The 14,369-nt window shown below is 48.8% G+C and overlaps 1 protein-coding gene across 3 annotated transcripts in view; it reads right to left on the bottom strand.

Moving 5' to 3' along the window:
• LOC138664344 (breast cancer anti-estrogen resistance protein 3 homolog) overlaps positions 1–11,333 on the bottom strand; it is a 37,352-nt gene extending 26,019 nt beyond the window's left edge. The window contains exons 1-3 of one of the 3 annotated variants that reach the window (XM_069750969.1): positions 11,209–11,333; positions 6,716–6,851; positions 5,048–5,163 (exon numbers count right to left, since the gene is read on the bottom strand). In XM_069750969.1, the coding sequence (XP_069607070.1) occupies positions 5,048–5,155 (108 nt within the window). In that variant the 5' untranslated portion in view covers positions 5,156–5,163; positions 6,716–6,851; positions 11,209–11,333. Of the gene's footprint in view, positions 1–5,047; positions 5,164–6,715; positions 6,855–11,208 lie in introns of those variants that run through there. The other 2 variants (XM_069750968.1, XM_069750971.1) reach the window with 2 other exon arrangements.
• Positions 11,334–14,369: the final 3,036 nt, after the last annotated feature.

Here is a 14,369-nt window from a genome sequence, read left to right as displayed (position 1 = left end):
TCAAATCTTTTTTTAATTCTTTGTACTTGACGCTGAGACACATTAAAGGTGCCAGCCACCTTTGCAGTGGATCTGGTCTTCAGCCTCTTGATAATCCAGGCTTTGGTCGCAGGGTGGATTTTTGGCATGTTGTCAGAGCTCAAGTTGCAGTTCAAGTGAAGGTCTGGGGTGCTGGGTTTCTTTTTATACACACACACTAATTAACCAATCATTTACTGAGCACAGATGAGGATGTAAACTAGGATTGGGTGCATTATATGACCAGGCAACAAAACTTTTGTCTTGCCAAAATCTGACCATTCTGTGTCCATTAACTGATCAATATTTCTGCATTGATGCCAATTTATTTTCTTAACCTAAACCACATTTCGAAGGGTTTCAGCTTTCAGAAGAATAATTTATACAACCAATGAATGAATTTAATGGATCGCCCCCAGACACAGGGCCACAGGTCAGTCGGTACCGGTCCTTTCTGTCTCAGTTCTGGGGTTGTCACGGTGGCTGGACCCGGTCTGTGACCCTGCTAAGGGGCGTCCAATAAAAGGTGATAGGAGTCTGTCAAGGTTTCGTGACGCCACCTGTGGTGTTCAGTCAGGATGACCGACGCTGCTTGGGGTCAGCTGGGGTGATGGAATGACAGCTAGATGGTATACCTTCCCACAGGTGAAGTATGTCCCCAGGGCTTCCCAGTGATGTAGATGGCGATAATGTGAGGTGCAGACAATAACGACACAAAGTTGCAGTCTCTTTACCTCTTTTACTGAAGACTTCAGGATCCGCAATCCAGAGCACGTTTAACAGGGCTTTCTGAGACCGGCCGGTCCGATGGGCACATCCAGAGTTCCCTTTGCAGGTGGAAATCGTTGCCTACCACCAGCGCCTGTGTGTTGTAGTGCTACCCTGCTGAGCATTCGGAATAGTCCTCCCAACTTCTGTTCTCGTTCGTTCGTTCTTTCTAATTCTTTCTCTCTCTCTTGTTCCAGATGTTACTAGTTTCTCGTCCCCCAGATATGTTATGGCTAGGACGCACCCGTATGACGGGAAGGCTCGGAGCTCTTCTGGGACCCTAGAGACGCCCCTCTCCACGCGTTGCCCCCTATGTCTTCGTAGGAAATTTAAGGTAGACAGCTAACCTATAATTAACAGTCCTGCGGAGTTCGAATTAAGGTATAGAGTCAGTTACTTCCGCGGTGTTCCGGCTACGCGCCTCAGTAGGAAGTTGCCTCGGTCTCACGGCACGACTCCTACTGGCTCTCCTTTGTGCTTGATCTCGTTTCTCACTGTTCCACAATACCCTTCCCTTTGTGTCTCTTTCTTAGGATACTGCCGCAAGGTAGTGCAGGCGCGGTTCCGTAACGTTCTGCTCTGTTCGCTAGGTACCTGCCAGGTTCCCACGCCCGACAGGGACCTCCCTGCAACACCCCCTGCCACGGGATGTTGCCTGAATCCAACCCAGTCAGCTTCTGCCTAACTTTCTACCCAACCCCTAGTTTTACCAGTGTGAGGAGTGGCCCAATAAATAAAGCCTTTTTCTCCCCCTAGTGGCCGGAGTGTGAAGTGTAATGTGTGCTGGTGATACCTGGTCAGTAGAATTCCTTCAGTGCCATCAGACGTACCATCACTCCCCTTAGCGGCAGAGTGTCATACTGCAACGACCAGATCTCTGGGGCGCTGCATTAACGTCAGGTTATAAGCTTTTATTTACATAACATGGATAAGTGACATAACTTCTGTCAGGGAGTGTAAGGGGTTTGAGCTTTCCAGATGTTTTTGGCTGATTTATCAGTTGAAACTTAAAAAAAAAAGACCTAAACAAAACATTTTTTGCATAAATATACTTCAGTTCCCTCCTTCTGGAGTCTTTTTATGTACCGTATATATTCGAGTATATTCGAGTATAAGCCAAGATTTTCAGCCCATTTTTTTGGGCTGAAAGTCCCCCTCTCGGCTTATACTCGAGTCATAGCCGGGGTCGGCAGGGAAGGGGGAGCGGGGGCTGTCTAGTTATACTTACCTGCTCCTGGCGCGGTCCCTGCAGTCCCTGCTTCTTCCAGCGCTGCATCTTCTTCCTGTATTGAGCGGTCACATGGTACTGCTCATTACAGTCATGAATGTGCGGCTCCACCTCCCATAGAGGTGGAGCCGCATATTCATGACTGAAAATGAGCGGTAACTGTGACCGCTCAATACAGGAAGAAGATGCAGCGTCGGGAGAAGCAGGGACGGCGCCAGGAGCAGGTAAGTATACGGGGAGGGGAACGTTGCGCGATATTCACCTGCTCCTCGCTCCTGCGCTGTCTCCAGCGTCCTGTGGCTGTGACGCTCGGGTTAGAGGGCGCGGTAACGTAGTCAGTGCGCGCCCTCTGCTGAGCGTCAGTGCTGGATACGGAGCCACACGAGGAGCAGGTAAATATTGAAAGCGTCGGCGTCCTGAGCAAGAGAGGTGAGTATGTGATTAGTTTTTTTTATTGCAGCAGCAGCAGCATTATATATTGGACAGCTTTATGTGGAGCATCTATGGGGCAATAATCAACGGTGCAGAGCATTATATATGGCACAGCTTTCTATGGAGCATCTATGGGGCCATAATGAACAGTACAGAGCATTATATATGGGGCACAGCTTTATATGGAGCATCTATGGGGCCATAATGAACGGTGCAGAGCATTATATATTGGACAGCTTTCTATGGAGCATCTATGGGGCCATAATGAACGGTGCAGAGCATTATATATGGGGCACAGCTTTATGTGGAGCATCTATGGGGCCATAATGAACGGTGCAGAGCATTCCATATGGCACAGCTTTATGTGGAGCATCTATGGGGCCATAATGAAATGTATGGAGCATTATATGGGGCACAACTTTATATGGAGCATCTTATGGGGCAATAATGAATGGTATGGAGCATCTATTTTTATTTTTGAAATTCACCGGTAGCTGCTGCATTTTCCACCATAGGCTTATACTCGAGTCAATACGTTTTCCCAGTTTTTTGTGGCAAAATTAGGGGGGTCGGCTTATACTCGGGTCGGCTTATACTCGAGTATATACGGGTACATCTGGATTTTTTGTTTGCGAATATTAACAAACCACTATAACTAAAAAGTAATGAAAAAAGTTCAAGACATAATTAAAGAGTATATGTAATTTTTTTTACATTTTGCACAAAATTAATAAGCCGCGTGCAATTAGTTGTAGAAAAAAATGTCAGCAAATATCACAAGCCAAAAAATGATTTTTTTTTTAAAGGACTGTTAGTGGGGTTTTGTTATGTAATCTGACAGCACCATGATGGAAGGGCAGAGACCCTGATTTCAGTGATGTATCACTTAGTTTACTGGGTGCAGCAGTTGTGATTGAATCACAGTTTTGTCTGCTGCAGATCTAGCAGAGCTTGGAATATTATATCAATAATATATTGATCCCAGTGTATAACCCCGCCACACCACTGATTGGTTGCTTTTTGTTTACACTGTTTATTGACTGCTAATCAGTGCTGGGTGCATGGTTGGACTAAGGGTACCGTCACACAGTGGCACTTTGATCGCTAGGACGGCACGATCCGTGACGTTCCAGCGATATCGTTACGATCTCGCTGTGTCTGACATGCTACTGCGATCAGGGACCCGCTGAGAATCGTAGGTCGTAGCAGATCGTTTGAAACTTTCTTTCGTCGCTGGATCTCCCGCTGACATTGCTGAATCGGCGTGTGTGACGCCGATTCAGCGATGTCTTCACTGGTAACCAGGGTAAACATCGGGTTACTAAGCGCAGGGTCGCGCTTAGTAACCCGATGTTTACCCTGGTTACCAGCGTAAACGTAAAAAAACAAACACTACATACTTACCTTCGCTGTCTGTCCTCCGGCGCTCTGCTACTCTGCACTGGCTGTGAGCGCCGGCCAGCCGGAAAGCACAGCGGTGACGTCACCGCTCTGCTTTACGGCTGACCGGCGCTGACAGTGCAGAGGAAAGCAGAGCGCCGGAGGACAGACACGGAAGGTAAGTATGTAGTGTTTGTTTTTTTACGTTTACGCTGGTAACCATGGTAAACATCGGGTTACTAAGCGCGGCCCTGCGCTTAGTAACCCGATGTTTACCCTGGTTACCAGGGGACTTCGGGATCGTTGGTCGCTGGAGAGCTGTCTGTGTGACAGCTCTCCAGCGACCAAACAGCGACGCTGTAGCGATCGACATCGTTGTCGTATCGCTGCAGCGTCTTTTCAGTGTGACGGTACCCTTAGAGGCACAAGACACCTAGTCCTGCAGTGATAATCTCCTGCTGATAAAACACTGATTGTATTGAAACATCAAAACACAGCCCAGTAGGTGACACATCGCTGTAATCAGGCTCTCAGCCCCTACATCATGCTGCTATCAGATTACATACTAAAAACCTGCTGACAAATTCCCTTTATGTTAACCTTACTTGGTTTTGTCTGTTTTTTTTTTAATTGTATTTAGTATTTTGGGAATGGTTTTCTTTATCTTAACTCATCATTTGCAATTTTTTTCCAAGATGTTGCAACATCTTTGTGTAACTGCAATCCAGTAACCTAGTGGAGTACAAAATCTGTCTAGTTTTATTTTTGCGCTACGTTATTACGTGAGACATTTTAAAGCATCATGCTTCTTTTTGCTCTAAAAATATGCAAAGAATGTAAAAAAAAAGAGCATTTCTGAATTACACAAAATTCATCAACTTGTACATGCTGTTCTGAAGAGTTTGGCACAAAAAAACAGCAAGATAAAAAAAAAGTCACAGAAGATGAATCGAGAACTATGTGCCCCCTTTGGGCTAATACCAATACAGTTCCCAATTAATAGCGCCATGTACCGCTATACAGCACCTTAATACCACCATACCACAACAGAATGCTACCTACCTACGATGCCTAAATTGTGCCATACAGTGCCAAAAATGAAAGATCCTACGTAATACTGCCTTGTAGTGCTAAATGATACAGATGATATATAATGTCCATATCAGACCTACAACCAAAGTTATACCATATGGCTATTGTATGATGACGCCATGTACTCACCTGTCTGGAGAGAGGTCCATGGTACCACGCATGACTCCGCAGGTCATCACTGCTGAGCTTCAGCTCCTCCTCTAGCTCTTTCTTAAAAGCTTCTGATGAAGACAGCATCTTTCTTTCTAAGACAACATATGCTTAGTAAATGAAATGTTCCTTCCCTAATCTGAGCATAGCATGACTCAATAGATTTGGCTACTTACACGTTTTTGTTTTTTTTAAAAACAAGCCTTGTTTTTGTGCAGCCCATCCCTTTGGCTTTTTATAAGATTGGAATTGTTTCCCTAGAGTTGGGATAGTTAGAGGGTCACATACGGACAAAACTAGCCCATTAGCGTCCAATACTCAGTTCTATAATATATATAACTGTGGAGGTCGAGTTTTACGGATCTGGAGCTCCAAATACCTTGTATAGCCATGGTATTATCATGGAATTTTGACTGCCACCACAAGAGGGAGCTAAAGAGTTTCATGTTCTATTATTGATCTCAATAAACTGTATGCAGTACGCTCCCTCTAGTGGTGACAGCGGGCAGTGATAATTTTATAAGCATGACTGTCCAGAATATTTGGACCTTTGTGTTAGAATAATATCTGGTCTCCTAACTTCAGACTTCTACTTTTTCCCTTATAAATCCTTGTTACCTCTATCTACCTCTAGCAGTAGGAATGTGGAAATTCCAGTTTTCTAATCTAATCTGTACAGATCTGCAGGACTGAGGTTTAACTAATCCCTGACATCTTTTACATACTTGAAGGGGTTTTCTTAGAACGTGAACACTCATGATGTATCCTAAAAATTACAATTGGTGGGGATCTGATTGCTAGAGCCCCCACCCACCACATCTGCACAATGAGGGGTCCTGTTCATTGCTTTTGCATTGCCTCGGTGCCTGATACTGCAGCTCCTTCTACCATCATTTTTCTGATTAGAACAGGTCACGAAGGTCGGACCCTTTTGTACAGTAGGAGGCTGAAAACCCAATCTTGACCTACTTCTTCTCACAGCTGAGGGTTTGTCACACTGCAACAGTCAAGACCAGTTACAATTGTATCAGTCTGGGGTCGAGGCTATACAAAAGACTGGCTAAAAGCAGGATGCAATTGTAGCAAATGCTCAGATGTGAGACGCAGACCTGTCACCAGATGGAAAGTGGGCAGTTTTTGCTACCCTGATTGTTTTTGTTCTTTTTTTTCAATCCACCATGCAGTTGAATATGATATGGCCTTTTAATTTAGTTCTAACTGTTCTGGTCTTTAAGGGGGCGTGGCTCACAGGATCCTCTGGGGCGTGTCTTTAGGCTGCTCTGCATAATTACCGTATCAGCCACACCCCCTTAGAAAAGACCATAAAGTTAGCACTAAATTTAAAAGGCCACGTCTTGAACCGTATGGCGGACTTAAAGAAAGACAAGGACAGAATACTCATACCAACAGATACAATAAACTGGACTGTTTGGATCTGGCGACAGGTCTCATATTTTTAGCCACAAAATGTAAACAGGAAAGTCCCCGTTCACTGACTGCAAGAACAGATCTTGAAAATGGTGAGGAATTGAAAAACAAAGTATATTAGAGAGTTGCAGAACTGACAGATTGTGTATAGATGCTCAAGACTGGCCTGGCCTCTAAGATCCCAGCACACAGGCCTCACGCACCACGTGCTTCTCTTACCTCAGCCCCCTCGCGGAATATTTCTTGTAGTTTCAACTTTGAAGGGTTCTGTGACTACATTGTGAGCCTGGGTCCCCCGACCCTTGGTGGTAACATTGGGTGTCACGGTGCAGGCTGTTGGCGCTGGGTGCAGCTCCTACTGGTTTTAAACACATTCCATTGTCAGTCTCTTAATCATTAACCGTCAGAGATGAGGAGAGGAAATCACACCCACTGACATCACAGGTGTAAGAGGCTGCATCAGGCAAGTCCAGGCACACAGCAAGGAATCTCAGGAGGAAAAGACATTCCTGCAGAAAGCACATGTCATAACACCGCAGTGCTCTCCCTGCAACCCCCAGTGCTCTCCTGGCACCCCCAATACTGTCCTCAGTGCTCTCCCTGCACCCTCCAATACTGTCCCCAGTGCTCTCCCTGCAACCCCCAGTGCTCTCCTGGCAACCCCAATACTGTCCTCAGTGCTCTCCCTGCACCCTCCAATACTGTCCCCAGTGCTCTCCCTGCACCCTCCAATACTGTCCCCAGTGCTCTCCCTGCATCCCCCAATACTGTCCCCAGTGCTCTCCCTGCACCCCCCAATACTATCCTCAGTGCTCTCCCTGCAACCCCCAATACTGTCCCCAGTGCTCTCCCTGCACCCCCCAATACTGTCCCAAGTGCTCTTCCTGCATCCCCCAATACTATCCTCAGTGCTCTCCCTGCACCCCCCAATACTGTCCCCAGTGCTCTCCCTTCACTCGCCAACGCTGTCCCCAGTTGTCTCCCTGCAACGCCCAATGATGTCCCCAGTGCTCTCCCTGCACCCTCCAATGCTATCTCCAATGCTCTCCCAATACTGTCCCCGGTGCTCTCCCTGCACCCTCCAATGCTATCTCCAATGCTCTCCCAATACTGTCCCCGGTGCTCTCCCTGCACCCTCCAATGCTGTCTCCAATGCTCTCCCTGCACCCCAATACTGTCCCCAGTGCTCTCCCTGCACTCCCCAACGCTGTCCCCAGTGCTCTCCCTGCACCCTCCTATACTGTCCCCAGTGCTCTCCTTGCATCCCCCAATACTGTCCCCAGTGCTCTCCCTGCACTCCCCAACGCTATCCCCAGTGCTCTCTCTGCACCCCCAATACTGTCCCCAGTGTTCTCCCTGCACCCCCAATACTATCCTCGGTGCTCTCCCTGCACCCCCCAATACTGTCCCCAGTGCTCTCCCTGCATCCCCCAATACTATCCTCAGTGCTCTCCCTGCAACCCCCAATACTGTCCCCAGTGCTCTCCCTGCAACCCCCAATACTGTCCCCAGTGCTCTCCTTGCACTCCCCAACGCTGTCCCCAGTTGTCTCCCTGCAACCCCCAATGATGTCCCCAGTGCTCTCCCTGCACCCTCCAATGCTATTTCCAATGCTCCCCCAATACTGTCCCCAGTGCTCTCCCTGCACCCTCCAATGCTGTCTCCAATGCTCTCCCTGCACCCCAATACTGTCCCCAGTGCTCTCCCTGCACTCCCCAACGCTGTCCCCAGTGCTCTCCCTGCACCCCCAATACTGTCCCCAGTGCTCTCCCTGCACCCCCCAATACTATCCTCAGTGCTCTCCCTGCAACCCCCAATACTGTCCCCAGTGCTCTCCCTGCACCCCCCAATACTGTCCCCAGTGCTCTCCTTGCATCCCCCAATACTGTCCCCAGTGCTCTCCCTGCACTCCCCAACGCTGTCCCCAGTGCTCTCTCTGCACCCCCAATACTGTCCCCAGTGTTCTCCCTGTACCCCCAATACTATCCTCGGTGCTCTCCCTGCACCCCCCAATACTGTCCCCAGTGCTCTCCCTGCATCCCCCAATACTATCCTCAGTGCTTTCCCTGCAACCCCCAATACTGTCCCCAGTGCTCTCCCTGCAACCCCCAATACTGTCCCCAGTGCTCTCCTTGCACTCCCCAACGCTGTCCCCAGTTGTCTCCCTGCAACCCCCAATGATGTCCTCAGTGCTCTCCCTGCACCCTCCAATGCTATTTCCAATGCTCCCCCAATACTGTCCCCAGTGCTCTCCCTGCACCCTCCAATGCTGTCTCCAATGCTCTCCCTGCACCCCAATACTGTCCCCAGTGCTCTCCCTGCACTCCCCAACGCTGTCCCCAGTGCTCTCCCTGCACCCCCAATACTGTCCCCAGTGCTCTCCCTGCACCCCCCCAATACTATCCTCAGTGCTCTCCCTGCAACCCCCAATACTGTCCCCAGTGCTCTCCCTGCACCCCCCAATACTGTCCCCAGTGCTCTCCCTGCAACCCCCAATACTGTCCCCAGTGCTCTCCCTGCACTCCCCAACGCTGTCCCCAGTTGTTTCCCTGCAACCTCCAATGATGTCCCCAGTGCTCTCCCTGCACCCTCCAATGCTATCTCCAATGCTCCCCCAATACTGTCCTCAGTGCTCTCCCTGCACCCTCCAATGCTGTCTCCAATGCTCTCCCTGCACCCCAATACTGTCCCCAGTGCTCTCCCTGCACCCTCCAATACTGTCCCCAGTGCTCTCCCTGCACCCTCCAATACTGTCCCCAGTGCTCTCCCTGCACCCCCAATACTGTCCCCAGTGCTCTCCCTGCACCCTCCAATGCCGTCCCCAGTGCTCTCCCTGCACCCTCCAATACTGTCCCCAGTGCTCTCCCTGCACCCTCCAATGCCGTCCCCAGTGCTCTCCCTGCACCCTCCAATACTGTCCCCAGTGCTCTCCCTGCACCCTCCAATGCCGTCCCCAGTGCTCTCCCTGCACCCTCCAATACTGTCCCCAGTGCTCTCCCTGCACCCTCCAATACTGTCCCCAGTGCTCTCCCTGCACCCTCCAATACTGTTCCCAGTGCTCTCCCTGCACCCCCCAATACTGTCCCCAGTGCTCTCCCTGCACCCTCCAATGCCGTCCCCAGTGCTCTCCCTGCACCCTCCAATACTGTCCCCAGTGCTCTCCCTGCACCCTCCAACGCTGTCCCCAGTGCTCTCCCTGCACCCTCCAATACTGTCGCTGATGCTTTCTCTGCACCCTCCACTGCTCTCACCATTGCTCTCCCTGCATCCCCCCAGTGCCTAGTGTCCTCCCTTCCACTGTCACCCCTACATTTATTACACTTACTGTTCTATTAATAATAGCTTTTCGGGATGATGTAAAAGGAACACCTCTGCTTGGGGCCACATTATCACATTGTGTACATTAGTCACATGTCTGATGTCCCTGCTGTTCAAGAACATTCCAAAATTTCTACTTTCTCAACATAAAATGTTATAGATTCTTACTGATTTCAATAACCGGTAGATACACTGTATCACACTATCATGTGTTATACTGTCTGCCGAGCTGCTGTATCTGAGCCCATCTGAGATACTATCTTCTAAGCTGATGTATCTGAGCCTATCATGTGTGATACTGTGCTGTGGAGCTGCAGTGTCTAAGCCTATCATGCATGATTCTGTTTGCTTAGCTGTGTATCTTGGCCCATGTGTCATATTGTCTGCTGTATCTAAGAATATCATGCGTGATGCAGTCTCATGAGCTGCTGTATCTAATCCGACAAAGTATGATACTGCGTAATAAGTTGTGTATCTAAGCCTGTTATATCTGGTATTGTGCTGCATCTAAGCCTATCAAGTGCCATACTGTCTGCTAATTTGTGTACCTAAGCTTATCATGTGTGATATTGTTTGAGCTGCTGTATGTAAGTTTATCAGGTGTGATACTCTCCGCTGGGCTGTGTATCTAAGTCTCCCAGGTGTGATATCTGCTGGGTTTGGGGTAGCTAAGTCCCTGGTGTGATACGCTTCCTTGTACCCCGCTGCACCTTCCTCTCTGCAGCACATACATCAGGGATGGAGAGCTGAAATCCTCTGTGCTGGAGGCTGTGGAATAATTCTCTAGCCTCAGGTGGCAGCACAGAGGAATTCAGCAGTTTCCTCTTAAAGCAACAGTGCGCTTTGCAATTAGGTGACAGTGAGGGAGTTGCAGTCCTGTAAGTGTCTGTGCACACCATGCCATAAGATGGTGCAGTTGGGTGAAAATGATAAAACATGGCATTTTTGCTGGCAGCTACAGATCTAAGAGGTGGCTCAGCCTCAGCCTTCCATAATGATATAAATAAATGTAGACGATTAAACGTCAGCTACAAATATGCATCGAGTTCTGCTGTCTTATCAGTTGTAGAACCACAAGAGCCACAATGCATCGCCATATGTTCTTACAAAACGTGAAGTCGCAGCCTGCCAAACCAAGATAAATCGGGAATCTAGAAGGTTTAGAAGTAAAAATACCAGCTTGCCCTTTCCACGTTAGAATGTGACAACCTGCCGGACTGCTCAGTACTACAAGTCTCAGCAATTACAGCAAGCACACAGGGCACAATGGGACTTGTAGTTCTACATCAGCCAGTAGCAGTTACATATAATGTATCCTAGATCAATGCCATGTACTCTGCTTCATATTCTGGATCCCACCTCCCCAAAAAAGTCTTGTTCTCCCCATTGCCTACCCTATGGCCTCCTGTGTAGACGATGGGCGAGCAGAGCCCAGTGCCTGGCAGTCCAGAACTCTGTGTGCTGACAACAATCCCTCCCTTTCCTGGACGCCTTCCTGACTTTCTCATCAGGAATGCAGGAGGCCAGACCATCCCTATACACACAATGACTGATCTCAGCATCTGACATAAGGTAGACCCACCCAACTGTCCTACCTGAGCCGCAGCAGGGATCCACAATTATTCACAGCCAATGGAGTTACCAGGATTGCAAATACGGAAATCTGTGTCACCGTGTACATATATTACATTATTTATCATGTACTAATCCTGAGTTACATCCTGTATTATACTCCAGAGCTGAACTCACTATTCTGCTGGTGCAGTCACTGTGTACATACATTATATTACTTATCCTGTACTGATCCTGAGTTACACCCTGTATTATACTCCAGAGCTGCACTCCCTATTCTGCTGGTGCAGTCACTGTGTACATACATTACTTATCCTGTACTGATCCTGAGTTACATCCTGTATTATACTCCAGAGCTGCACTCACAATTCTGCTGGTGGAGTCACTGTGTACATACAGTACATTACTTATCCTGTACTGATCCTGAGTTACACCCTGTATTATACTCCAGAGCTGCACTCACTATTCTGCTGGTGCAGTCACTGTGTACATACATTACATTACTTATCCTGTACTGATCCTGAGTTACATCCTGTATTATACTCCAGAGCTGCACTCACTATTCTGCTGGTGGAGTCACTGTGTACATACATTACTTATCCTGTACTGATCCTGAGTTACATCCTGTATTATACTCGAGAACTGCACTCCCTATTCTGCTGGTGGAGTCACTGTGTACATACAGTACATTACATTACTTATCCTATACTGATCCTGAGTTACATCCTGTATTATACTCCAGAGCTGCACTCACTATTCTGCTGGTGGAGTCACTGTGTACATACATTACATTACTTATCCTGTACTGATCCTGAGTTACATCCTGTATTATACTCCAGAGCTGCACCCACTATTCTGCTGGTGGAGTCACTGTGTACATACATTACTTATCCTGTACTGATCCTGAGTTACATCCTGTATTGTACTCCAGAGCTGCACTCACTATTCTGCTGGTGGAGTCACTATGTACAAATGTGGCACCCCAGGAGTCCGGGTACCACAGTGGTATTGCCTTCCTCTCGGGGAGGGTGATGCCATGCCTGGAAATGAGGAGGATCCCTTTAACAGGTAACCTCTACATGCAACATGTTCTGACTCAAGGCCAGAAGGGGGAGCTCTAGACCTGGTTTCAGGGAAATTCCCTTAAATATGTTCTGGCTTGGAGGAGGAATTAGTTCAGTGTCTGTAGAGAGTGTATAGGAGGAAGGAGCCTAGGAGAAGTGAGGAGCTGGAGGGGAGCTGCGACTGGGCTCCCTCCACGCTGCAGTGCAGGAGTCGGACACCGGGAGTCCGAGGCTGTGTGGGACTGTATTCCCCACAGCAGAAAGCGGAGAGCAGGAGATTGAAAGTTACTTGCCCACATCTACACCCGAAGGCACAGCAGCATCCAGAGCCCGGAGTCACCATAAATACAGACACCTGTAAAAAGGCTCCCACTGCCTGCCATGCAAGTACCGTCCTAGGACACAGAGAGAGAAAGAGAGAGGACCTTGAGAGAAGCCTCAGGCAGCAAGGCGCTTATAGCGCAGCAAGGAAGGCTGCTAATCCCACCTGGCTAAGGGGATCCCTAATCGTTTCCAGGCTGCCTGGACCTCACCATCACCTGTTACCGGTACCCTGGACTGTGGCTTTTCACCACCAGTAAACAGGTAAAGAGACTGCAACCTTGTGTCCTCTGATTCTTTCTGGCACTGCACCATCTTTGCCAATTTCATCGGGAGCCCTGGGGACCCAGCTTCACCTGCGGGAAGCCATACCATCCCTCCTGCAGTACCATCATTCACCAGTGGACCCCTTTAAGCAGCGTCGGTCATCCCTGACCTAGTACCACAGGTGGCGTCACAAACAGTCTTTATTCAAATAATCCTTTAAAAGTCCCTTCCTTTTTTCTTGGAAGCCCAGGGCCACGGACCGGGTCACTGCCACTGTGACCACCCCTTTAACGACCACCGGACCTGGCCCGAGTACCTCAGGGTCCTAGCGGGAGCACCAACTTGGCGTCACAAACAGGATGCGTACCCTGGCATCGCCCTGTACTGTGTGCAATAGACTGCATTCAATTTGCGTGTGGGCTGCCATTGCAACACCGTGTGGAGTGTGAGGAGAAGAAGGGGGCGTGCCTTCATGGGCGGAGCTTGACAAAGAGTGCAGAGAGGAAGCGGCGCTCCATGCTGAGAGGTACGCGAGTGAAGAAGCAGGATGCCCAGGACAGAGAACCGGAAGGAGCACTGCACCAAGCGCGGGTGGAATTGCTGCAGATTCTGGTGACGGGACGTCAGGCCTGCTTGAGGTTAGCACGGGGGAAGATATATGTCCGACCCGGGAGGAGATGCAGCCGCAGGCCCCATGATTCCACCAGGCCCCGCGGTGGCCGCAACCTCTGTAAACCGGCCTGACCCAGCCGCAGCTACAGCCCCCATAATGCCGTTATGAGTGAGTGATCCGATCCCCATTGCAATACCCCCCAGGAGTGAAATGTTAATCTGGTGTCGGGCAGCAATAGGCCTCAGAGGTAAAGATTACCAGGCCCTGGTAGAACCTGTGTATTCAGATAGTAGGCCCACAATCCTGACAGCCAGAGGGGTGGTTGATGTCCGACCAGGCGGAGGACAATGGCTCTGCAGGACAGATGGAGGAATGGTGCCAGAAGTTACACGTGCAAGAAAAAACACCAGAAAAAGATATGCACAAACTGGGATCAACCATATATACTAAATTTTATTTTAACAAGTCTTTACTACAAAAGGCAATAAGCAAAACACACAATTAAAAGCATTTAAAACCAGAACAGACCAACCCTCCTCCTCCAGGATTAAGGTAATGTAGATAAGTATACAGATGTTACATAGGGCATGAGATCAAAAAAACAGATACATATAATCCAAAATTTGGTCACATAAGAGATCAACAATGCCCCATAAGAGAGTCCATCCAGACCCCTATTTATAGCAATTATTTAGATAAACTCTCTAGCCCCTAATAA

This window comes from Ranitomeya imitator, chromosome 2 (genome assembly GCF_032444005.1).
Source record: "Ranitomeya imitator isolate aRanImi1 chromosome 2, aRanImi1.pri, whole genome shotgun sequence".
NCBI lineage: Eukaryota > Metazoa > Chordata > Amphibia > Anura > Dendrobatidae > Ranitomeya > Ranitomeya imitator.
This window is presented reverse-complemented; position numbering and strand designations above follow the sequence as displayed.